At 41.9% G+C, this 26526-nt stretch overlaps 1 protein-coding gene across 1 annotated transcript; it reads left to right on the forward strand.

The window, feature by feature from the left end:
• Window positions 1-1299: 1299 nt before the first annotated feature.
• aspscr1 (ASPSCR1 tether for SLC2A4, UBX domain containing) lies at window positions 1300-24816 on the forward strand. The gene is made up of 17 exons (XM_084566635.1): window positions 1300-1813; window positions 2049-2104; window positions 2641-2755; window positions 5430-5530; window positions 7610-7667; window positions 7754-7827; window positions 7931-8597; window positions 9723-9782; window positions 9974-10113; window positions 10946-11027; window positions 11123-11189; window positions 11522-11584; window positions 14298-14350; window positions 19902-19953; window positions 20069-20138; window positions 20612-20799; window positions 24268-24816. Exons 1-17 carry the CDS (start codon window positions 1724-1726, stop codon window positions 24276-24278), a joined length of 1947 nt encoding a protein of 648 aa, XP_084422761.1. The 5' UTR covers window positions 1300-1723; the 3' UTR covers window positions 24279-24816.
• Window positions 24817-26526: the final 1710 nt, after the last annotated feature.

Here is a 26526-nt window from a genome sequence, read left to right on the forward strand (position 1 = left end):
GCAATTTCCATTTCACCACTCTCTCAGTCTCTCTCTATTTCCCAGGTGGACCTTGACTCTAAAATGGTGCTGATCAGTCAGTGGGTTGTATGGCCTCTGAAGCTCTGGCCTCACACCTCTCCATCTGTTGGCACCACGTGTCGTGCTGTCTGTCCGGTTTGATTCCAGCTTTGATCCGATTTGATCCTCGCTGAGAGAAAGCGGCCTTGATACTCTCGGTATCTGTGCAGGTCATTTGTCAAACTGCATATGGTACATACGTGAAGTCATCCATCTGGGGAACAGACCGGCTGGGTTGTGACCAGTTTACAGCTCTCCTGCTCTCTTGTGCGGGCCACTGCAGTTAAAGTGTGTTCTGTGATGATGGTCTCAAATATTCAAAATGTAGACATATTTATAAAACCACCAAAAAGATTTTAAATTTGCTGGCTAACCCTAGCATTACACAAGCAGAGGTCATCAATAAAAGTAATAAAACAGATACCACCACATATACAAAAGTGAATCTCACTGCCTTTGTCATTGTTTGTGTTTGCTTCCTACATGTAAAGTATGGTCATACAAGAGGGACACACCTATATAATTCACAAAACTTGTATCCTTCATAAATTATTTAGTTCTCTGTGGATGTAGACAGACTTTTTACATCAGGTATTTACAATTTATTATAGATAGATAGATAGATAGATAGATAGATAGAATTTCACAGTTGCAGCAGCAAGGCACTTTGCTAGTTCATTATGTACACTAGTGACAACAAACGTATTCTAATACAACAGTCCTGCTCTAATGCTCTTAATCTGATCTTCGTGAAGGTTTTGATATTCAACATTTGTGCAAAATAATTGAGAGAAGCTGTTGATTCAGCTGTGTTTGTATTTTGGAGACTGTGGCTTCCACTATTGAATTGTATTGTGTTGTGCTGACTCATGTTCCTATTATTTCGTCAAGCCCATTTTAGTCAGGGGGCTAGGCTACATAACAGAAACATTTTTGTGTAATGGCACGACAAACTACATCCTCCAGAATGATCATCCAGTTGAATTACCACATTTCTGATGCTGTTTCAACATCAGCTGAACATTAGAACAGTCATGACAGGGGATTTGATGTAGGACTGTTGTATTAGAATGTATTAGTTTCCTCTCGTGTACCGAATGAACTGGCAAATGGGTGAATATTAGACATGCATTTGGCATTTTGATGATGTCACTGGAAAAAGCTGTCAACAGAAATCTGTCATGTTCAAGTTGCCTTCACATACACACATAAAAACAACATTTACACGAGCACTTTAGTAAAAATATTGTAAATTTACACTACAGAGCCCTGGAACTGACATGAGATCTTATTGTTTTGATTATATGCCCAACTATCCTCAATTAAAAACGGCCTGTTATATCAATAATGTCTGTGAAGTCATTCAAGTCATGGTGTAACAAAAAAAAAGCTTGCATGTACTGTATGAATGTCATACCATGTCATATCATACCATGTTCTGTTTATTTTCTTTAATAAAGTAACTTTTGTCTGTGTGTAATTGTGTTTGCATTTATTTTGTGAGCATTTGGAACGTATTTTTATTTCATTGTACAAGATAACATTCAAAGCACCACTCAGAAAACAGCTCATCTGTTGAACTAATCCTCTTGCTGTTGTTCATGCAGCTCTTGAAGTGTCAATAAAGTTTATTCAAACAAACAGACTGACGTCACGGCGCACAATGGCAGCCAGCGGAACAGCGGTAACGGTCCTCACTCCCAACGGGAGAAGACAAACAGTCAAAGTGTCTCCAAACACACCTTTATTACAGGTATTTTTTTTTCTACGGAACTTTTGGGTTCCTCCGGCATAGGCGGTTTATTCAGTTCTGTTCACTTGGAGGCAAACCAGAGCGAACAGTCTCCCTTTGAGTTAGCTTGTTTGGCTAACAGTTGTTAGCCGGTGACAGATCAGTTTCTGTTTTCGTACATATCAAAGCAAATCATTTGACCAGTTATGCGTTTTAACTTCACTTGTGACATTTTGATAACATCTGCTATCCACAGGTGCTGGAGGATGTCTGCAAAAAACATGGATTTAACCCCGAGGATCACGGTTTAAAGTGAGTTTCAGCTCATGTACTTGTTACAGTATCTAAGCTAATGTTTAATCAGTAGTAGCTTTCAGTTTAAACCAAGGCCCAGACTGCATCTAAATAGACATTAATGGGGAAATAATACTAGTGCTTAGGGTACAGTTTAGGAATAATAAAGTCAAAACTGGTGATATTTACCTAGTTTAACGAACTGATATTGTAAGCAGCAGGGGTCTGTCCCATCTTAAGCAGAGGAGTCATTCCTCTCTGGCACAAAGCACATGTATGTTTGATTAATGTCAACTTTAATTGTGTTTATACACTTAAAGTTTTGTAGATGAAAGAAAGTTGAGATAAAACCATTTAATTTCGAAACTAGGTATGAAAAGTAGAAATCAAGGGCGATAGATGCTGATTACATGTAAGGAATTATGTCTTTGTCTTCTTCATGTTTGTAATTAGAAGAGAAGTCAGCTGTTCAAGACGAGACATATGTACGTCAAATGTAATGGTTGTCTTTATTTTCATTGATTGTCATGCTCACCGTCTTCTCCTTTTGACAGGTTTCAGAGGACTGTTCTTGACCTCACGCTGCCGTGGAGGTTTGCCAACCTGCCCAACAATGCTAAGCTGGAAATGGTGACAAGTACAAGGAAGCAAGTTGTAGCTGACAGCCAGGTTAGTTAAAACAAATTCAGCATGTGTGATAGGGACCTGATTATTAGGCCTGATTTGTCATCAGTCTATCACCAAATATAATTTTTGAGGACGTGGAATATGTATTTATATATATATATTTATATTTATTTGTATTTAGTTGGATTATTAATGCTGCGGCCCTGTCAGTATAGTAAAACTAACTGGTTTTATGATGGTTTTATACTAGCTCACATTTGCTGTTAGCGGGTGAACAGTCCAGTGGTTTGTAATATCTGCTTCCCAATGATAGAAGAGTGATGCTGAAGCCACGAGCCAGTGGTGACTTTTCTGACATCTCTTTCCAAAAAAAGGAGTATCTGTAGAGAATCTGTACTCGTATGGAAAATCTAAATCATTTGCCCTTCTTCATGGGAGGTCGCTGTTCTCTCCATATTCGCTTAAGGACACCCACATCATGGTTTAATATATGTTCCAGTGATCGAAAGATTTTATGTATGTTTCAGAGGCAAGAAGTTGTTCAAGTTTCTTATTAGTACTTATCCCAGATCCACTTGGATGCACATGCATTAGTTAGGGTTAGGGTTAGTAGCTGAGTAGGATATGTAGCTGATAACGAAGTGAAATATGATTTTTTTTTTTTTAGACCCCGTCCTTCATATGTTGTTAATCTCTCGTTTTGGTGTTTTGATTGTTGGCCTGTATGGACCCTGAACATAAATAATCATGTGGAGATGCAGGGTGAGGCATGCATTTTTATTTTCACTCAAATAGAAAGTGTATAAACTTAAATAGAAAGAAATGTTGGCCATGTCACACAGTTCACCTCACTGGCTAATTGAGAAAAGGTGATGCTTTGTGCCCTGTATGAAGGCATGTTAAGTTACGTTCAGTTTTATATAGTTAAGCGTACATGTATAAACAGGACATGTGCAGAGACTCTTGTATGCCAGTTATCACAACAGATCACTGAAAAACAAACTGCCTAAACTAAAAATGTCAGCGCATCCTGAAGCGGCCCAGGTTCAGTTCCAACCCGCGCGCTGTATGTTGTACCCCACACTCACCCCATCATTTCCCATCCCTCTTGATTTCCACCAATAAAAATAAAGGCATAAAAAGACACTAAAACATCTTGGATTTAAACTCACTTTCAAAAACATTAGGAACAGTAGTGAAAACAAATACATTGTAACATAACACTAATATCCTCCTTGGTGACTGTACTAATGGTCATGGTCAAACTGTGTAAGAAAGGTGGTAATTTAACCGTATGATCATTTTGGAGGGCATAGTTTCTGGTGCTGTGAAACTGGATTGGATCGTGTCTGTACAACATGATATAATTCAATAGTACTAGAAACCACAGCCTTCAAAATGAAAACACAGTTTGATCAAAAGCACTCTGTTATTTTGCACAAATGCTGACTACCATAACCTTCATGCTTTTGTTTCTAGTAGTGTACCTAATGAACTGACAAGTGCATGCATCTTCTGCTCAGTAATGTATTGCGATGCTTGCGATCAGCATCGACTCACATGAGCCTGTATCAAGGTAAATTTGGCCGGCCCATGATTATGTGATGATGTGGTTTTATTCTGACATGTCAGTCAGATGCCTCGGTGGGATTTTGTTGTCAGTACCTGGAAATGCCTGGAATCTCTGCCCGTGCTCACTCTCTGATTTGTGTCCAAAACAACACTTTGTTGTAGCTGAGCTGTAGTTTCCTATGACATCATGGCATCATAATCTAAGCAGTAAAATCCCGGCTGGGTTTGATCTGCTGTTCTTGTTCATTTGATGGATGGCTGACTGTTGATACCTCACAGATTTTACTCACTCACACACATTTGCTCTTGTGCCCCACACACTCTTCGCCGTGGTGTGTGAGAGTGTTTCTTGTTTGGCCGTTGACAGCCAAGGAGCTCCTTTCATCTCTCCTGGTGTGCCGATGTGCAGCGTTCTTTCTGTGCTGTTGTCGAGTAAACATAAACAACGCATAGGATGACTCAGAGAGTAAAACATTGCGCTGAAGCCTGATGTTACTCATTTTCAAAGTGAGACGGGTCCACATGTGCAGCTCAATCGAATTTGATTATCAAAGAATTTTCCTCATGCAAAAATGGCTCAAGACTGAGGAGCCAAAAAATTACAAATAGCCACAGAGTGAAGTTTTTGATACTTTAATATATTTCGGTTTCTTTTCTGTCATGTTTCTTTTTCTGTTGTTTTCTATTACGAATTACAATGTGAAATGCTTGAGCTTAAGATATAAACGAAGTATATAAGATATACACAGATCAGGCATAACATTATGACCACCTTCCAAATATTGTGTAGGTCTCCCTTGTGCCTCCAAAACAGTTGTGACTCATCAGAGAAAATGGACATGGGTCTTCTGAGGGTGTCCTGTGGTGTCTGACAACAGATTGTTGTTAGTAGGGGGCCTTTGGGTCCTGTGGGTTGAGGGGAGGGCCCTCTGTGGATCATCCCACACATCTGTCACTATAATCAATAAAGATCATCTCATCACTGCTGCATCAGTGCTGACAATACAGTGAATGTTAGACATCTAGCTCAAAAGGCACGCATGGTCTGCTGATGTTTATTTGGTTCACGTCTAAGGACTGGCTGTGGTTTGATCTGCATTTAAACCTCACTTCTTGTGTGTTCTTGTGGTTCCTTATGTGTCAGGTGCGGATTGCGCTCCAGATGGAGGATGGCTCTCGGCACCAGGGTACCTTCTCCAGTGGACAGAGTCTGTGGGAGCTGCTCACACATTTCCCCCAGATTAAGTGAGTATGTATACATGTGCAGAATGTGTCTTTGGAAAGTCAAGACATTTTTCAGCATTCCTCACCTGGGTTGTTCGAGGACAGAGTTGACGGGTAAGGGGTAGTACTGGGCAGTCGTTGTGAACTGGGAGGAGTGGCTGGTTCTTTTTCCTTCATTACGAATGTAAATGTCCTCAATTTTACAGGTGACTGTTCTGAATAATGCAAAGGCCCCATAGGTCAACATTATGATCAGAAGTTTCAAGAATTTTGAGAAATCATGCTTTTTGTTTGTCAGTTTGGCTTGATGGATGTTTCTAAATACAACAGTACCCATGAGCGTCAGTTGCTGTTGCCAAGGGGAGGAGTGAATCTGAGCAACTTCGAGGCTGTCATTAGTGTCCCTAACAGAGTTTTACACCGGATGTTTGTTCATTCAGGACGGTGGCAGCTGTGTTTCATTTGTTATCTTACAGTTTTATGTCCACAGGGTTTGGACTCCTTACCAAAAAAAATCATATACCTCGATGAGGCATAACATTATGACCGCTGACAGGTGAAGTGCATAACATTGATCATCTTGTGACAATTCAGTGTTCTACTGGGCACAAGGTGTTGACCTGGCCTCCAAATTCACTAGATCCCAAGCTGATCAAGTTTCTGTGGGATGATCCACAAATGTCCCTCCCCTTAACCCATAGGACCCAAAGGCCCCCACTAACAACACTCTGTTGTCAGACACCACAGGACACCCTCAGAAGGTCAGTGTCCATTCTCTGATGAGTCACAACTGTTTTGGAGGCACAAGGGAGACCTACACTATATTAGGGAGGTGGTCATAATGTTATGTCTGATCTGTATATTGAAGATTTATAGTCTATGGGGTCCAAAATAACTCTCACCACTTTGCAGCTCAATTTTATTAACAACCATCATTTGCAGGTGTTATATCATACTATTGTGGTGGAGAGGGAGCGAGGTCTAGGTACCAGCCCTCACCTATGGTCGTCAACTTCAGGTTTCCTCCACAGTTTGCCTTTGCTGAGCTTTAGAGATATGGAGAGGAGCTTGGGCAGCTGGAGGCTTCTTGGAGTAAATCTGCTCCTCGTGTCGAAAGTGGTCAGTAGAGGTGGTTCAGGTGTCAGTGAGGATGCCTTCCGTTTGGAGGTTTACCAGCACGGCCAGCTTGTAGGACACCCCGTATTGGAGCCAGAGTCATTTGGATGTGTTATATATCTCGACTTGCCTGGCAACACCTTAGGATTTCTCATGAGGAAGTGATTGAGTTGGTAGGGAGAGGGATGTCTTGAATGCCTTGCTTAGCCTGTTGCCACGTGACCCGTCGTCAAAGTAGACAAAATTGGATTGATATTATTAAAAAAATAAAAATCCAAACTATATTATTGTTTATCTTGTAGATGAATGTCCCATTGATTGTTGATTTTATTGTACTACGGGAAAAATTCCATAATCCCACTTATTGGTTCTGACAAACAGGATTAAACTTAAGTTATACATTTTCTAAAAAGTGACACGGTCTTTGTGTAGGAATGAATTCAGGCCAAGATAACATCCATTCTTCTCACCACTCCTTTTCTGAACTTCAAGCTTTCCCACACATCACCACCACTCATTCGAACACACACATGCAGCTGTTGCTCAGTAGTTCCAGCTGTGCGGTCTCAGGTGCCTGTGCATCTGTCCAGTCCTCTTCTCATCTCTATTAAATGACATCACTGCATATCCTGATCCTCTTCCAAGGAAGTTATGCTTCCATGAAATTAATATTAGCTCCACGCTAATTGTAAAATCTCAGAGAATGTTGTGAAGTGAAAGGGGAAAGCTTTGATTTTCAGATTTGAGGAGAACAATAGTAAAACATTTATGGTTCAATTAGATTCTACACGAGATTGTGCACACATGGTTTACACATGTAGACGACGTGCCACTGCATTGCTTGAGGTTTTATTGTAAAATCACAGCCGATGCCCCTGAACAGGGAAAAGACACTTCTGGAATTTGTTCTGTCACTGTTAAAACAAATAAATATCAGTCTCCCGTAATATTAATCCCAGTTTTTCTTCATACATTTTTGTCCAGTGTGTCCGGGTTGCCTGAATCAGGATCGACTCCTGTGTGTGTTTACATGAGAGACGAGGTATGCAGTGTTCTTTTAACTCTCCCTTTCTCAAGAGATGAAAGTGAGTTTTATGGTAACACAGCTTTTTGTCCATGTGTGTGTAGGTGAGTGGGGAAGAAGCACTGAAGAAGGCCACGCTGAAGTCTCTGGGCCTTACAGGAGGAAGTGCCATTGTCAGGTAGGCTGCTCGTTATTGATCTATTTATGACGCATGAACTGTGCAGCACTGGAATTAAGAGTTTATTCTTATTGTACTGTTGTTGTTACTATTTCCGTTTAAGATTTTTACTTAAAAAGAGCAAAACACTAGGAGAGGAACATGGTGGAGAAGCCACTGAAACAGCTGCTACTCCAACCACACCTGTTGCCATGGAAACCACACCGAGCCCATCACCTCTGCCCGATCCTACTCCATCGTTTCCTGAGATTTCGACCGCAACTGTGCCAATTAGAAATTCAAACCTCGATGAGCAAATGGAAACTCTACCAGCTACTGCTATGGCCACGGCCCCTGCTACTGCCACGGCCCCTGCTACTGCCACGGCCACTTTCACGGCCACGGCCCCTTTCACGGCCACGGCCCCTGCTACTGCCACGGCCACTCTCACGGCCACTGTCACAGAAACACTCCCTGTTCAACAGGAAGACGCTTCGTACCCCCAGGATGCAGTTCGGCCTAAAGTCCCTCCCACAGGAAGACAAACGCCGGTGGAAGATGAAGAGGAAGCAGGGCCTTCGGGACTAAATCAGACATCATCTTCCTCCTCGTCTTCTGCTCCCATGGCTCCTTTCATTCCTTTTTCTGGAGGTGGTCAGCGCCTCGGGGGTCCAGGGGGAGGAGTAGTTGGACGATCTTCATCGTCATCATCATCTCTGTCAGCTCTGACTCCTGCATTGGAATCCCCCAAAGCCAAGAAAGCCAAATCTAGCAGTAATTCCCTCACCAAGGTGAGTCATGTCATTATAAAACATGATAAATATAAGATTTTGCATTCAGACATTTTTATAAAACTATCATCACCTCACCCATCAAGCATCTAACTTTTCCAGCTGTCATTGCATTGTGGATGTTTTTGAATTTCTGAGCACTTTAAGGACTTCTACTTGGTGTTGGCTTAAAGAATGATGATCTGCCTTTGTTAATGAAGAATATGTGACAAGATGTAAAGCTACAGAACTGCTACTGATGGACCATTTTCCATCAGTTGGTTCTAGGTCAAAAATAAGTTTAAACATCAGGGCTTCCAAAGCAGAGAAGGGTTATGTCTGAAATTTGGATTAGGTCTGGGGGATAATCAATAATCCCTTCAGTAGGAAAATATTAACCATGTAAACAATTGGCTGGAATAAATCCATTCTTTCTTTTCATATTTGTCCCACGTGTGGTAAACATCAGGTGATGTGACATTTCCAGGAAAGACCGAGACATGGAGGTAGAAAAATAAATAAGATGTTTAAAAAGATGCACAAAGTCTGAGTCCATGTGGTCAACAATGTTGAAAACGTGTAAACATTTTGCTCATATTCTTATCTCGAAGGAATTCAGCGTTGTCAGTAAACACGGACAAAAATAACACTTTGAGACGGTTTACCAACACTGATTCCCGCTTAGTTCTTTTCCAGCACTTGATCAGCTGACGTGATGAGTTTCAGGGAGGGACATAAAAATGGCCTAGCAAAGACGTTGTACGTTGTGTTGTTGAAAATGTGGATCCGTCTTCTTTTGAATGTATTCAATGTTGTTAATAGATGGGGAGAGAACTTCTTCTTGTTATATTTCTGACATATTTAGTTGTCAAAAAGTTGTATTCTGGGTGATATATTGATGCATTTGAACACGTATATCTTATATCTTTTATTAAGCATCCATGTAATCATTCTGAATGTCTCCAATCAGAACGATTTCAATTGGGTTGACAAAATATTGTCAATGTAGATGTAGCCAGTGTCGCGATAGATAGATTCCCATAACACTCTGAGTGTTTTACCTCAGATGGTGCTCAAATCCTTTTTCTTTGACATTATAACCTAGTTAAAAATGAGCATGACTAAACCTTTCTGTCCCTGTTACAGGTTAAAGGCACTGCCAACTTGCAAGACAATGATATGGATCATGGAGAGGAATTCTTAGAGGTAGGCCTGCTTGTTTCCGGTGAGAAGTTTCTGCTCAGTAACCTTTTTATTTTGGTTGTTTGTGTTTCCCTTGTTGTGGATTCCCCACTTAAATGAGCCATGGACACAATATAATTGAGGGATCCATTAATGAAGTGGATTACTAGTATAATCACTGTCGGGGCGCTTTAGATTTTAATTTATTTCTGCAGCCGGTGGAGAGGGAGCCTCTGATTTACCACCTGGACTCAGTGTCCCGTCGCTCTGAGGCCCACGGAGATCTGCCTGACGAGTTCTTTGAAGTGACGGTGGATGATGTGCGGAAACGTTTTGCCCAGCTGAAGAGCGAGAGGTGAGCAGGAGGAAGTGAAAGGAAGCGGTTGAGTGACTCTGGGTCAGAGGACTGTGTGTGTGATATTTAGTACAAATACCTTGTTGCTGCAGAAACACGTCTGAATCAGATGTGTTCCTGAACTGTTTGTAACAGATAATTAGTCAGTTTGGCATTCGGTCCTGCGGTGTTTTGTCGATGTATAACCCTTAATTGCAGAATACCATAGCAATGATGAGAGGCCATAGGCAGAGAGAATGCCGGGCATCGCTGCGTGCGTTTTGAAGTGTTTTATTTATTATGAGTTTGAAGTTTTTATTTATTTATGAGCTCTTCTTCAAAACAGATGCGGACAAGTTTACTCTGTGCTCTCTGGATGTGGCCGCTGCACACCACAGCTGCTGAGACATTGTGTGTGTTTTGCAAACATGTTCTCATTTATAAGACACCACGCACACTACAAAAGCTTCTAAATATGGCATACTGGGAGCAATTAGCAATTCTGGTCTGTGCGGACGTTTATGTTCTAGCCATCGACCGAACACCACCAGGTTGAGACCTCGCCGCGCACGTCCTTTAATCTCCGTCTACATTGACTTAGCTGGCTGCCTCATGGCTATGCTACTACCATGTCAATGACTGCAATTACCAAGGCTGGAATTAAGCAGACCACAGCAATTTGTCTCTGCCTCTGACACGCACACACGCATACACGGCCACACACGAGTAAGGGTCGAAGATGAAACACAGACTCCTTCTTTTCTGTGCTCATCTTTCTTTTCCATCGTTGATTAAACCTCTTCAGCTCCTTTTACTGTAACTGAATTTGTCTCTCTGTCCTTCATTCCTCTAGGAAGTTATTGGAAGAGACTCCTCTTATGACTAAATCTCTGAGGGAGGCACACATGAAGGAGAAGATGGATAGGTATCCCAAAGTGAGTGCAGATTGCACAGATTACTCTTGATTCTTTATTGTATGTTTATGGTATGTTTAAAATACAAATAACCCACTGCCACTGTGCATCTCCAGGTGGTCCTGAGGGTCCAGTTTCCAGACAGACATGTTCTACAGGGCTTCTTCAGGCCCCTGGAAACAGGTGTGTGTGTGCTTGCATGTGTGTGAAGTGTGGAGAGTGTTCATTTCAGCTGGCTAGCCACAGGTATGGCTGCAATGCGAAAGCTACTTGCGGCTCCCTCACCACATTTATGACTGTAGCCACAGCAGAGTGAGAGACTCGGAAAGAATGAGACAGGTCTGTAATTCCAGGGATTAGATGCACCTCAGCCCAACAGCAGCAGCACGAGCAGAACAACAAACTGGAGGGAGTTTCCTGCCAAATAATGAGCCCACACAGTGACTGGTGTATGTGCACATAGATCTGTTTGTTCCTGTTTCAGCTGATTTTCTCTGTGTGTGTCTTGTGTCCAGTTGCTGCTGTGAGGACCTTTGTGAGGAGTCACTTGGAGGATCCTACGCTTAGTTTCTACCTGTGTAAGTGTCATTCAATTTCTCATTATTGCCCACATCAAGCCACACTTAGACATTTGAAGATGTTATTGGCCCAAAGTCTACTTTATTGCAGCTCTACATTTATATTCATAGTCTTATTAGTTACAATATTTTACTCTCTGCATCATTTAAATATATAATATTGCTAAGATCTAGGCCCTCGATAACATTGCTACCAAAAGCAAAAGCTCATAGTTTACAAATTAGATAATAAGATCATTGCACAGGTCAGATGTTGGTTCTTGCTTTGGCCTTCCGGCCTGTCGCACCTCCTCTGGTGCCTCTGTGGGTGGCTGCAGTTGGAGCCGCCGTTCACTGATGTTTCGCCCCCTATACCAGTACATCTTCCGGCAGGGGGGCAGTGACGTATGGGGATGTCTCCCCGACACTCCCTGCAGCTGCCTTTAAGGGGGTGTTTGTCCCCATCCATTTTCCTTCCTTCGAAGCCACAGCCAGTAGCTCACTTTCTGAGCCTCCTCTCTCAGCTCATTCACAACTTTCCGCAGACTTGTCCCCGTCATCCCAGCACTGCTGAGCAGTTGAACTGCTGCTTTGCCGACAATGCCCCTGCTTCCAACCTCCACAGGATATATCCTTGGCACCCCGCTGCCAGCTCACAGTACTTGAGGTGCTTCCTCTCATGGGCTGCTGTCGTGCCCTCTTCCCAGGGGATGGTAAGCTCAATCATGAGGACTGATCTCTCTACAGCAGACCACATGACAATGCCTGGTCTGAGAGTAGCTGTTACGATCTCTCTTGGGAAGACCAGCTGTCTTCTGAGGTCTGTCAGCATTTGCCACTCCATGCCTGATCTCAGGATGGTAATTTCCTGCGTGGGTGTTCTGCGCATTTCTCCTGGCTTGAAGAAAGCAGCTAGCTCAGGCCTTGCTGTTTCCTGAATGGGGTTTGCTGCCACCCTGCATCTTTCCAGGAGCTCTGCCAACTTGGCTAACATTTGGTCATGGTGCCACCTAAAGACTCCCTGGGTCAATGCAACATTGCATCCTGACAGAATATGCTGGAGGCTAACCTTGGTGCTACTGCACAGCGGACAGCTAACTTCACTTCCGAACCACTGAATGAGGTTTCGGAGCATGGGAGGGTGTCGTAAACTGCTCTGATAAAGCTTAGTCTGCTCTGCGGCGTCCTACAGATGTCTGCCCAGCTGATGCCCCTCTGCACTGTATCCTCCCATCGCGTCCAGGCTCCTTGACTGTCCTGGGAGTTTATGTGGAAGCGTTCCTGCTCCACCCTGGTGACTTCATCCACCACCATGGTCTTCCGCTGCCTCTTGGTGGCTTAGGACAACAACTGTTGTGGAGCAGCACAGCCTAGGTGAGCACGACCTGTCTGGGTTGACCCCCATCACCTCTTTGTGTTGCAGGCTTTTTCTACTTCAGCAGGCGCTTTCCACTTGTGGCCTGTGCTGATTGGGAATTTTGATTTTAGATGGTCAGTGGAGTCCTTTATCTCCAGTACAAGGCATGCTTTCTGCTGCTTGTACCCAAGACTGATGGCTTTTAAAGGGAGCTTCAGCATGTTCCATCCAAAAAGGCCTGCATCTGAGAAGCAGCGAAGCAAGCTCAAAAAGGTTGTAAACAAGTTGGCACTTAAATCACATTGTTATGGTGTATCTGAGGCCATCATCAAAGTTACATACCATGTAGGGACCCATGTCCCTAGTTTGATTCTGACAAGGGACGTGGAGGACTTGAGGAAACAAAGACAAAAAAATAATCCCAAAAAATCTTGTTAACCAAAACTATAAAATACACCAATCAGTCTTAATATTATGACCAACGCCCAGTATTGTGTTCGTCCCCTTTTCCCCCAGAACAGCCCTGACTCGTTGAGGCATGGACTCCACTAGACCTCTGAGGGTGTGCTGAGTTATCTGGCACCAATATGTTAGTAGCAGATCCTTTAAGTCCTGTAAATTGTGCACATCCCACCTACGCTCAGTTGGGTTGAGATTTGGGGAATTTGGAGGTCAAGTCATCACCTTGAACTCATTGCTGTGTTCTTCAAACCATTCCTGATCCATATTTTCTTTGAGGTTGGGCATGTTATCCTGCTGAAAGAGGCCACAGTGAGCCTTGACCCTGTTGCCAGTTTACCACTTTTCTTTCCTTGAAGCTCTTTTGATAGGTACTGACCACTACAGACCACCCTAGAGCTGCAGTTTTGGCAGGCGTTATGATAATGAGATAATCAGCATCATCCATGTTATTCGCTTCACCTATCAGAGCCATAATGGTATGACTGATTGCTACATAACCTAATTAAAAAATTTCCACTTTCCTCATGTGCATATTACTGATTTTGGATTATTATAGTTTTTTGAGTGTCTTTGTACATTAAAGCTAGTTTAATGAAAGCCAAATTTTACATCTTCCACGTCTTTTTAGATTTCTTTCAGCTGTTTTGCTGATCACAATTTAACCAAAAGATTGATTCACCCTCTCTTGTAACACTCTACCTGACTTAGCATAAACTTGACTGTACTATGAATTTTCTTTAGATGACAACTGATGATGAAATTTAAGAAATTCTATGCCTAAGTTTTGTGCATTTGTTTTTATGGACAAAAACATTTGTTTTTGTCCATAAAAACAAATGGACATATGTGATTTCACCCTATGTCTTCGTGAGGACTTTGTTGCCAGTTTGTAATTTTGTAAACATTTTTTTTTAGTCATCACTCCTCCAAAAACCATTCTGGACGACCTTTCAGCTACGCTCTTCCAGGTAAGATCCCTCACACTGTCGTGCAAGCGGACTGACAGCGCACCATTTGAAACTCAATAATAAAATGCCCTATTTGACGCAAACAAACCACATCACAGTCCAGAAAACAACAACTGCAAAACTTTGACATTTCTGTCTCACACACACACACACTGACTGTAAAATGTATCGGCTGGTCCTTCTCTCTTCTTCAAAGCCCCACCACATTCCCGTTCTCCCCCCTCCTCTTGCTTCCACTCACACTTGTTCCCCCCTCTCCACTGTCCTTGACCCCAGCTGGGCTTGATTTTTCCCAGACTGGCACATGGGGTTAATACAGGCCTCGCTTTGATCTTGACACACACGCACGCACACACAGAGCAATGGGCAGCCTTGATGCTTTGTTGCCTTTGAGTTTCGAATGATCCGAATAATGAAGCAGTTGTGGGTGAAGCGATTAAAATTTTTTAAAAGTCCGTACCTTGCGAGTGTGTTTGTTGTTTTATTTTTAGATGCATCATTTAGAACCTGGTTGTTGTCCTGTTTCCTCGTTTGACACTGGAGCAAGTGGAGCAACGGAGGGGAGGAAGAGAAAGTTGTTTGAAGTGATATCGTGTTGAGATGATGAACAAGATTCTGAGTCCTCAGGGGGACTGGTTGAATAGATAAGAATCCTCTAAAGCTCACTTTGAAATGTGTCTGTTTTGGTGTGTGTTTGTGTGTGTGTGAGTTTCAAACTCAGTGAATCAAATCTGATGTTAGTCGCCCGTCTCTTTGTTTTCGTCCCTTTCTGAACTGTTTTCCACTACTCGTCCCTCTCCTGTACCCCAACTCCAGCTCTTTCCTCCTCCCCTCCAGCTCCCTCACCCATACGGTCCCTCTCTCCGGCCCTCTCTTGTGCCTCACCCCTCCCCTCACCCCCATGTCTCTATCCATTAGGGACTTAAAAGCGTTAAAGTGCACAAAAACAAAATCTTTAATCCCCTTGGTGTCATTACACACACACATATACACACACACACTGTCTGGCTCTGTTTCCCTGTCTATACATCAATCTTTGACACACACACACATGCACACACACACACACACACACACACACACACACACACAAGGAATCTTTAATCTTTCTTTGTCATGTCACATAGACATGAGTGCACACGCATATGTCTCTCTCTCTGTCTCTCTCACACACACACACAGACGCACACTTTAATCACTTTGTGTCATGTCAGGAAAGGAATGTTTCCCAACCCAGAAGCCCTTTGATACCAGGCGTCCCCTCCCTCATCCGTCTCCCCCTCTGTCTTCCATCAGGATCCGTTCTGCCTCCTTTCTTTCTCTCTCTCTCTCTCCATTCCACTCTTCTGTTTTTTTTTTTTACACACTCACTCTCTCTTTCTCTCTCACACACACACACTCACACACACACGGGTCTCGTCTCGTTGGCCCGTCTTTTCCCGAGTGGAAGTGTCTCTGCCAGAGGGAGCCGGATCGCAGGAATGCCCGTTGTTCCACTGTAACACACTGTTTCCTGCTCACAGGGCTGTGATAATAGCAATTAGGCCAGTGTGTCCCAATTTAGCAACCAGTTACACAAAAGAGGGAGAAAGGGCAGTGTGTGCATGACGGGTTGTAGTGTAGAGTAAACCCGTCAGACCCCAGCTACTGCCTTCTCTTTTACACTGACGATTGTCAAAGAGGTTAAAATAGACGGTTTCCACCAATGGCACTAGCTTTGCAGCCAACAATCATTTTACTATGGTTTAGTTACTGTTCTTACACCTGTTAACGCGGTTTACAGTGACAAAAGTGTCAGATTTATCGTCAGAGTTATACTATGTTTTTAATCAATGAGACTTTTATTTCAGGAAACATAAGCGTCTCACTTCAGTATCTGATGACTACTAACTGAAATGACACGTAACATTGACAGCCTTATTACCATCTAACAGCTTTCTAGTGTTAAGCTATTGGTAGCTCTATACGTTGTTTGAAAATCCAGGAGCTGACTGACTCTTTAACATCCCAAACTGATCAGTTTAAAAGAAATTTTTGAATGTCTAAAAATGCGATAGTGAAATAGTAGAGTGGAAAACAACAATGTACAGAGCACAAAACTAATTTAATTAATTAATTTGAAACAATTTGTATTTTTTATTTCTTTTGACAGAAGTAAGTTTCTTCCTGTTTCAGCATCTGTTCAGTTTACTAACTCCAACTACAACCGCTAACAGGCTTTATTACCTTTTATTATGGAAATAGTAGAATAGTGAAAAACAACATTTTACAATTTGCCAGAGCACGAGATAAATGACTTTTGCTATACCTGTTAAAATACAGTTTATACTGACAGTATGGTCCCATTAGGTGTAGTATTTGTTTAAACAATAGGTGCTTTATTCAGATAAAAAGCTTCTCATTTCAGTATTTCATAATTGATTTGCTAGAGTTAAGCTGATTGGAAAGCTAAAGTTGATTACAGTCGCTCTCTGACTTTTTAATGTCCCAAACTGACTATTTTGAATCAAAGAATCTTTCTTCTTGTGTTAAGTGTGGAGGTGGATTTGAAAATTTACAATTAATCAGAGCATAATATTAATTTTTATTGTTATACCTACTAAAATGCAGTTTACAATGATGAAAGGGTCAGGTTTACCATTAAGTTTATAGTATTTTTTTAAACAAGTAATTTATTTCCTGTAGAGAAAAGCTGCTTGTCATTTTAGCGTTTGACAGCTTTACCAGCTGAATATGAACTACGTAAGACTTTTTATTGTCTCAAGCTGAGCGGCTCAGGATCAAAGCATCTTTTAGAAAATTGTGTCTTAAATGTGATATGATATGAAAGGACTGAGGAATAATAATAATAATAGTGAATAGTTGAAAAATATTTGTTTAGCTTATAAAATGTCATATGATAGTGATTTTCAAATTGCCAGAGGTTAGATGCTTTAAAGTTTCTCCTCTTAAATCCCCAAAAAATTAACTTTCAGTGATCCTCTACCAAGAAAAGCAATGAGTTATTACAACTGAGTTACTGGAACCAGCAAAAGTTTGACATTTTTGAATTATTTAAATTTATGAGGTTATTGTTGCTATAATAATTAAAGATCAATACTGAACCTTTCAGTTGGAGTTTGGATGAAACATCTAATCAAAGGCTGTTTTGATGCAATTGTGTAATAGATAAACTAGAGCAGAACCTGGAGCTAAATGTTTCATGTCAGTGAAAATATGTTGGCGTTTTATTATCACGTTGTGGAGGAGCAGAAATGTGTCGGGGAGATACTTGATGCTTTAGAATGTTGAATGTTGTCAATTATTTGATTACTTTTTCCGATTAGTCAGTTAATCTTTCCATTATTTTCGATTAATTTGCTGACTATATTCTGAGCAGTCAATTAACCTGTAAATAATAAACAGTACCTCCCTTAATAAACTGGAAACTTTATAGTTGTGACATGTTTAGCATATTTGTGAATGAAATACCTGTTTCAAACTTTTTACCTCGTGATTCTGTTCATCACTGAAGTTCAGAATCATTCTATATAATTAGGAAAGTTATTTTTTTAACCATATTCTGTCTTTAATTAGCATGTATAGTATAGTGTTGAGTATTTAAATTCAATGAGTTGGAAATGCAGCTCCATTATCCTGTCGAGGGTAACCTATGGCCAATTTTGGATGAACAGTTAATCTAATAATAAATGTATCAATGCATCGGCATATTTCACATAAATCAATTTTTTCTATGTATTTATTTACGTCATCGATGACGTCAACCACCCTGCTCATACCAGACGGTAAACCTCCAAAGAGAGGTGCCCAGGCAGCATCCTCACTAGATGCCCAGACCACCTCAACTGGTCCCTTTTGACACAAGCAGGGCACTGTCTCTACTCCAAGATCCCCACTCTCTGGAGATAACTAATTTTGGTCACCTGTGATGCCATTTTTTTCAGTGACTGTCCAAAGTTAATGACCATACGTGAAGGCTAGGACGTAGAGTAGGCATCATTTTTCTTGTGTCAGCTGTGCTTTTTTTCTTGAAAAAATATGACTATGTGCCTCAAAAGACTAGGTAGGATAAGCAATCTGTAAGACAAGCACATGATACTTCTTACATTTTTGTCCTCTTATCTACAATTGGGTAGCTGTGACCACGTTCTTACCAAGGTATTCCAGATGTGTCTCACCATAGCCATGTTCCCAACTTACTCATGAGGGATACTGAGGAATTCCCAGGCCGGAAGAGATATTTAATACCTTCAGTAAATTCTGGGTATACCCTGGGCTCTCCTCCCAGATTGCCATCCTCGGTAAACCTACAAAGAGAGGCGCTCAGGCAGCATCCTAACCAGATGCCCAAACCACTTCAACTGGCCCCTTTTGACACAAAAAGAGCAGCTGTTTCACTACAAGGTTCCTCTGGATGTCCTCACTCTAATCTTACTGCTGCGTTCACTCCCCGAGTGACAAAAGCTACAACTCGGTCACTTGGTCAGCTTCATTATTACCGGGTCAGTGGAGCGACGAAAGAAGTTGAAGGCAGCTTAGCTTCGATATGTCCCGACCTTTAGCTTGTTGGCTTCCATTGAAAATGGATTATAGCTTGTTCCTCTCTTGTTGCTTGTGTGAACGTAGAGGGCCGAGCTCAGCCAACCTATGGAGGAAACTCATTTTGGTCACTTTATTGGTGATTGCAGTCTTCCCAGAGTTCATGGCCATTGGGTTTGACATAGAAGAACTGGTAAATGATACTGAACTTTCCATGATACTCACTTTATGTATAAAGAAACGGCTTCAGAAGGTAGATGTCACCTTTTTTTTTAGAAACTATGATAAACGGTCCAGTTCTTTCTCTTTGAAGAAGAGTTTGGTCTGGTGTATCTTTTTTTTAGCGTGTAATTTATAGGACTCATCAGTATGTGATCAATCTTAAGCCAGTGATAAGAAGATCTGCTAACTGGAAGAAGACAAAAGTAGAAAGCAGCAGTTACTCTTCCAGGATTTGTTTTTTTGTTCAGGAGAATAAAATTGATGTGTCTGTGTTTTTGTGGTGTTTTTCTTTGGCCACATAACGACCGCTCGCTCAAGCTTCCCCTCACATGCTCTCCCATACTGCTTTTCTTCAATAGATGTTTTCTTTAACTGGTTTTGTTTTCTTTCTATTAGAGTGACAGACATGTGCCCTGCCTGCCTGCCTGTCTGTGTTTCTACCTCATAATTGTACGGTTGATAATATCTGCCTGCGACTGGTCCATTATAACCATTAAGACTATCACCGGAGAGGAATGTGGTGCTTCGGGGGTGAAAGTGTTTTCACTAACCATTTGATTGGTGCTCATTTTGTGGTCTGCTTCAAAGAACCACGGTAACTGGTTCAGATCCTCGAGCAATGAATCATCCTCAAAAATGAACTTGACTTTGTCTTGGATGTGGCGGCGGCACTTGGTTTGCGTGTAGCAGGAGGCAGTTTTGTTTGGATATTTCCTTGTTTGCAGAAATTGACATGTGTGCCAAACATTTTCGAAAGCTTCTGTTCACTTCTTTCTCTTTCTGCCTGTAGGCCGACCTGTTTCCTGGTGCACTGGTGTACTTTGGCTCCGACGTTAAGACAGGTTTTTGTCTTTTTGGTTCTCTTCTTTCATATGCTGATTTGAATTAGATACTGGTGTATTACTGAGGAATGTAATATAACAAAACAATAGTTTACATTGTGTGTTTCCTCCGCAGATTTTTACATAAAGAGGGAGCTGCTTCAGTCCTCTGTGTCGGCCTCGCAAGCAAATGAGTCCATTGCAAGGTATGTGCACTTGTGTGTATGTGTGTTTAAATGTGCGCCTGGACCTGTGTGTGTTTGGGTGTGTATATATGCACTTGTATCCCGCGGCAACCAGCCTATTTTCCTGTCACAAAGCTGTCATCATTGGAATCCCTTTGAGGTTCTGCCTAAACAGCAGGTGCCCCCATGCCCCCTCATTTCCTCCACACACGCATACTGATTCGCACACACACACAAGCCATTTTCCAGCCCTTCTAAAGATAGAGCCAGCTTCCCAAAAATGACCCCCACCTGCTGTCCTTTTGCTTCTTTAATAAGGTCAACACTCCGCCTCTGTTTTAGATCTTTATCTCATTTAACTACGGCTCAGCTCCTCTGCAACCCAAAATAATTCTGCTTTAAATAGAAACATGAATTCCTCAACAAAACAACATCCTGCCTCCTGGTGAGATATTTGAGATTTAAGTCTTTCTTATTCCTCCACCCTGCCTTAGCTGCATGGTCCGGTCCCCGTCTCCTTCCTCCAGCTCTGTGGGCTTCGAGGAGCCGCCGCCTCCACCACAGCCTGCAGAGGACACCAGTGGTTCCACAAAAGACGAGCAAGACCCATCTGCAAGCAGCCAGGCCGCTAAACCTACCAGATCTGACCCGGGAAAGGTGCCCAAGTGGCTCAAGCTTCCAGGTCAGGATGGGGCGTAGAGCACACACTCTAACACTCACATCACTGAGGCCGCTTCCACATCTGTACTTCGGTCGATGTGGTCCACATCAAAGAAAAAAGTTCTGCATTGTTGCCGTTTAGTTCTGGTCCGGTTCATATTCACACTGCCTTTTTACAAACAAACCAAGAGCAGACTGAGAGGTAAGTAATTTACTGGAGAAATTCAGTGATGGAAGCCACGTGGTGAAATCAAATTGTGATAATTAACAGCAGGTTAGGCAGCACATTACTTATATAGACTTATATCTATCTTCTCTGGTGTCACAAGAGCTCACAAAGAAATAAGTAAAGGTCAGAATTATCATTTAATCATCAATTTAATAGACTAATCACAGGGTTGGTTGCCTGCTCGTGTGACTCGGTGAGAATCTGAACCCAAATCACTCACTTGTCATTGGTGTGATTTGATAAAAGTGTTTTATAAATGCAGTCCACTTACCACGACAGAAAGACTGTGAGGACAGGGTGTTGCGTGGCCACTATTCTCTATTCTCTGTCATCCAGGTCACGGCATATCTGAACCAAAGATAAAACAAAAGCTGTTTGAGTTTTCTTGAAGACATTTCACCACTTATCAAAATCTTCAGTTCTAAATGACTGATGAGAAGTTTAAATGTTTATTTCAGAACATCTGCGGATCAGATGAAGATGTTGTTCAAATGAACCACTTTTCTTCCAATAACTGATTCTCTAACAACCCATTAATGGACAGACTCAAAGAGTATGGGGGTAAAACCTTTTGGTTACAGATGACTGTAGATGATAAATCGTGTCTCAGTCCACCTCCCCTGTTCAGAGAGGGGTTTTCCAGTTTGAAATAGATAGCTCATCAAAAAAGTCTTCCTTGTCCTTCCGTTGTAGGTGGACAGTGTACCCATGTGTTGGTGAAGTAGTTGTTTTGTTTCAACAAAGTCTGTACATCCGTCACTGCACTGAACTGCAAAAACTACGTTGTTCTTCTTTTCCCTGAGTGACTCCCCACCAATTATTGGATGAGCGGTGAAACATCTTCATGAAACCTCAAACAAGTCTAGTTGCCTTTGTTTTTCTGTTTGTTGATGCATCACGTAAAGTCCCTACACTGTGTTGACTCACCTACTTGTCCCTAAAATTATAATCATACCAAGAAGGCCTGTGTTATTACCACAGTTTTGATTACCCTGATTTTTTAGATGTCTTGATGGTTGCATTATTCTATCTATTTGGTCCTCTTCATTTCTGTAGTAAAGACAATTACTTCCAACATATTATAAGAGCCAATTGAAAGCCTTCCATTTATATGAAGGGGCTATAAACACTATAAACAAACTTGCTAGTCTAGCAACATTACTATCGCACACTACCTTTAATGTAACACACTCTATTCAGAAATAAAATCCAGTGTATGTACAGTTGAGGTACAGAGATTTCCATATTCTTTGGTTGAAATCATTAAAACTGATAACAGTTGTCAGGTCTGGAGGAAAACGGAGGAGAGTTTCCAGACAAAGAACACCATCCCAGCTGTGAAGCATGGGGTTGACAGCATCACGTTGGGGGTGTTTTTCTGCTGGAGGTGCTGGTGCACTTCAGGAAATAGATGCCACGAGGAAGGAAGGATTATGAAGATATATTGAAACAACATCAACCAGGAAGTTAAAGCATGGTCCCAGATCCAAGACCCCAAACTTGATTATAAAGTTGCGGCAAAACTGGTTGATCGCCACAAAGTCGAGGTATTGGACTGGCCACTGCAAAGCAAATGCCTCAGTCCCATAGAACATTTGTGTGAGCAAATGTTACACAACTTCAGTCACAAGGAATGGGCTACAGAAGGAAGTAAGACACTTGTGAAAGGTGACGTTTGATCCAAGTTAAACATCTTAAAAGCAAAGCTACCAAATACCAGCTGTGTGTAAGTTTCGGATATTCTTAATTCTATGGGAAACAATCTGTCTGTCAACAATTGTTTGAAGAATTACTGAAACATGAAATATGTGCAGTGGTTAAAAAATCTGTTTTAATGACTTCAACCTGAGTGTATGGCCTTGACTCTAACTGCGTAGTTCTCAAATGTAAAACAATTTTGTCTCATATTCTGGTCAGCAGCTTCATCTGACTCCTTGTTGACAGTTGGCGATCAGCACATGGATTTAATAGCAGCCCAGCTTTTGAAATTAAAATTAATTTCTGCCGTCACAAAATCTTGTGGTCGCTCTGTTTGCTTTGAGTCCAGTTGGAGCAACATTTTCTGATCGCTCAGCCCAAACTGGAATTTGATTGACAGCTTCCAGCTTCATGTGAACAGGTTAGGCGTGTGAGCAAGTATTCCACCCCCCCAGCCATCTTCCCCCGAAATCACTTCCTTTTTTTCTGTTGAGAAAGAACAGAAGGCTTTAAACCACATGATTCTTGTCATGGTAAACACAAACACACAAACCCTAAAACCACAGTTAATAGGACATGGCTTTTTGAAAGCAGAATTCCTGATGACTCAGAAGATCAGGATGCATGTTAAGATGAACCAATTAGTTCAGGATGGCCGCCCCCTCTGGCCCAGGAGACCACTACAGACAGTCAGTGCCCAGGGAGAGATCCTGCTGCCGGGCCACATCACACAGCACGAGCCCCTGTGGTCTGTCCAGGCACCGCTCTTCTCTGTTGTTCTATTGTGGTGTTTCTGGTGGTCACCGTATTGATGTTTTTGTTTAGAGCATTGCTCCCTTTTTCTGTCTATCGGTCTTGTTTGTGTTTTTGTGCGCATTTTATTTCTGGCTGATCTCTGTGTGTGTCCATGCACGTCTCTGAGGAGAGTTGTGGCTGTTTTCTCTTTCATGAGGAAAGTTAAAAGAAAAAGACAGAGGGGAGGAGGGGGGTTGAATCAGGAATTATAGATTCCATGTGTGGACCACTACAGAGGACACACACACACACACACACACACACAAACACACACACACACAGTTGAGTTGACTTCCACTCGGTCCGTCTGAGACTGTTTGTCCATTACTTGAAAGTACTAACGATGACATGCCAGAGTGTTTTGATGTATCCTAAAGGAATTTATATTAGCGTCAATCCTTTTCTTCAGCCTTGTGGTAACTTCCTGGCTCTCCTGCAAAGCTCAGTATCTTTTGAATAAAAAGCTTTCTGCTCCATCCTGCGTTGAGATGATCATCATTGTGTTCATGCCTCGTTGACAGGACTTAGTCTCATGTTGCATTGTTTAAAAACAGCCCTAACTTGACAGTACAGGGCTTGTTGTGATGAGATGTGTCTGTAAAAAGTGAAAGTGTATCTTGAATATTTAATTAATCCAACAGTGTTGGGTGGCAGAAGAGCTTACACACTAGTTGGGCAGAATCTTTCCTCTTTATTGATTTATTTTAAAGCTGTTTCCTGCATGTGGACCCTGTTAACTTGTATGGTTTGTTGCTGTTTCCTGCACAGGTAAGAAATGAGACTTACTGCTGTGTGCTGATGGGAGGACTGACCACGTCAGACGGAGTGACGCACTTAAATCTCCGCTACGCTTCAGTAGAGGCTCAACTTAAGTGGACTTATCCAATCACGGAGGCTGCCTGCAGTCAACTAGGTTTTAAAAACGCTCGAGAGAAAATGAGTGAGTTGATGAACTGCCGAGAAGATTGCTTTGCTTCATTCCAGTTGATCGCTGAGAGGAGAGGGAGTTGTGGAAAATGAATAAAGAGTGATGTACAATAATGTGTCTTGTCTTGAAATTTAATTTCTATAAAACAATTTCACATTTAAGTTGCATTTAGTAGCTGTTTGGATTGAAAATGTTATCAGCAGTTTAAAAACTCTTCCTTCTTGTTGGCTGTAATGTTGAAATTCAGTATCGGGTATCTTTTATTGTTTACACCGTGTATTGATCAGTACTTCTCCTTGTCACCATCAACAGGCCGGAATGAAATTTGACAAAAAGAGACATTTTTACCAGCAGTTTAAAACTATATAGTAAAAAGTGAAAAACCTAACAGAAAAAAAAAATAAAACACTTCAAAAATGCTCATTAAAAAAAAGCTTCATCTATTTTCATCATCGCATCGAATGTTCCAAAAAAAAGTGGTGAGTTTGCATTTTAATAACAGATGTGTCCTCTGAGATGACAAATGCTTCTCCACTAATGCCCCAAATGCTGTTAACTCCTCATCCTTTTAAAGTTATTTCTCTGTAAATATCTTTAACAACAGACAAGTTCTCAGAAGGCGGCCATTTTGTTGTAAACAAAACCAACTCCATGGCGCTCAGATGACATGCATGACTCCGTCGCTGTTACTCTTCTGCCCGTCTCTTTATGAAGCCCACCCAAACATCTTGATTGGCACACACTGGATATTAACGGAGCCAACAGAGTTAGCCTTGCTAGCGTACCCTCAGCTATGATAATGTCTTCTAGGGCGCCCCATAACTCACTGGTCACATCGTCCTTACTGTTCTGGGGCAGGTTCAGTTCCAGGCTGATCCCTTTGCTGCGTGTCGTCCTCCTTACCCCGTTACCTCCAGTCTCTACTACCACATATCAAAAGGAAAGGCCAGGGAAAAAAAGAAAAACTGTGTCCCTAAATATAAACCGACACACTTTGGCTTGCCACAGCAGGAAAAACACAACTTAATGAAAATATATAATTCACAAGAAAAGAGATAAACATCTTTGCTATTGTGTAATGTTTTAAGATACTTCCCTGAAGTATAAAATTACATTTAACCGAGACAGGAAATACTTTTCTGATTGGCTGTTTGGTGAAAGTGATAATAACACGTCGAAACTAGATGCAGTCTACTGTTCAACACTTCAGCCATTCACTCTGAGTGTGTGAGTGTGTGTGTGTGGAATGCACTCCACCCTCGTGGTCCACACACAATCCTGCTGCCCTCTGTGTTTTGGCCTCTTTTTGAAGTTCCTCCGGCAGCAGAAAGCGAGGGGGCAGCTGGTCCGAGGCCCGAGGAGTGAGTGCGCGCGCGTGTAGCGGTGACAACATGTGAAAATATGGCAGCGTGTAGCTTGTTTACTATTACCTGAGGACGGTGGGATGGGTCGGGGCACGCAGGGGTCAGAGGCAGCCTGAACTTGTGTGTCATGAGGCCTGTCCTGTTAGATCAAAGCTGTGGTCTCCATGGATCCAGGACGGCACAGGAAAAATGTTGAGCTTCTCTTTGACACTGCCCTACACACACACACACACACACACACACACACACACACACATTTGTATGGCTATCTTTGTGAGGGCATTCATTTCAGTAATGCATTCCCCTAACCCTCAACTGAGTTCCTAACACTAACCCTTACCCTAACTCTAACCATAACCTAATTGTAACCTTTATCCTAAAACTGAGTCTTAACCCTCAAACAGCCTTGTAAAGAAGTGAGGACCGGTCAAAATGTCCTCACTTTGCAAAGATGTCCTCACTCCTATGGTATAAAACTATAAAAGATATCTGTACAGGAGCACACACACAAATTTTCTCAATAAGTAAGAGATCCAAAGGTACGTTAAAAGTTTTAAAACTGTCCAGCAAAATAAATGCGGACAAATCATGTACTTTCAGTTGGATTATTTTACTCCACTAAGTACAATATGTAAATTAAGACGAGATCCCGAGGTCTTTCTTTTGTCAGTTTAAAAGATAAAAGAAAGTTGCTTTGAAACCACTTAAAGGACATTTTTAATCTCACACAATGTA

Source organism: Chelon labrosus (genome assembly GCF_963514085.1).
Source record: "Chelon labrosus genome assembly, chromosome: 2".
Classification (NCBI taxonomy): domain Eukaryota; kingdom Metazoa; phylum Chordata; class Actinopteri; order Mugiliformes; family Mugilidae; genus Chelon; species Chelon labrosus.

Coding starts and splice junctions, on each gene's coding strand:
- aspscr1 (XM_084566635.1), top strand. CDS start 1,724: ATGGCAGCCAGCGGAACAGCGGTAACGGTCCTCACTCCCAACGGGAGA. Junction 9,783..9,973: donor ATGGAGAGGAATTCTTAGAG/GTAGGCCTGCTT, acceptor TTATTTCTGCAG/CCGGTGGAGAGGGAGCCTCT. Junction 14,351..19,901: donor TTTCAGCTACGCTCTTCCAG/GTAAGATCCCTC, acceptor TTCTGCCTGTAG/GCCGACCTGTTTCCTGGTGC.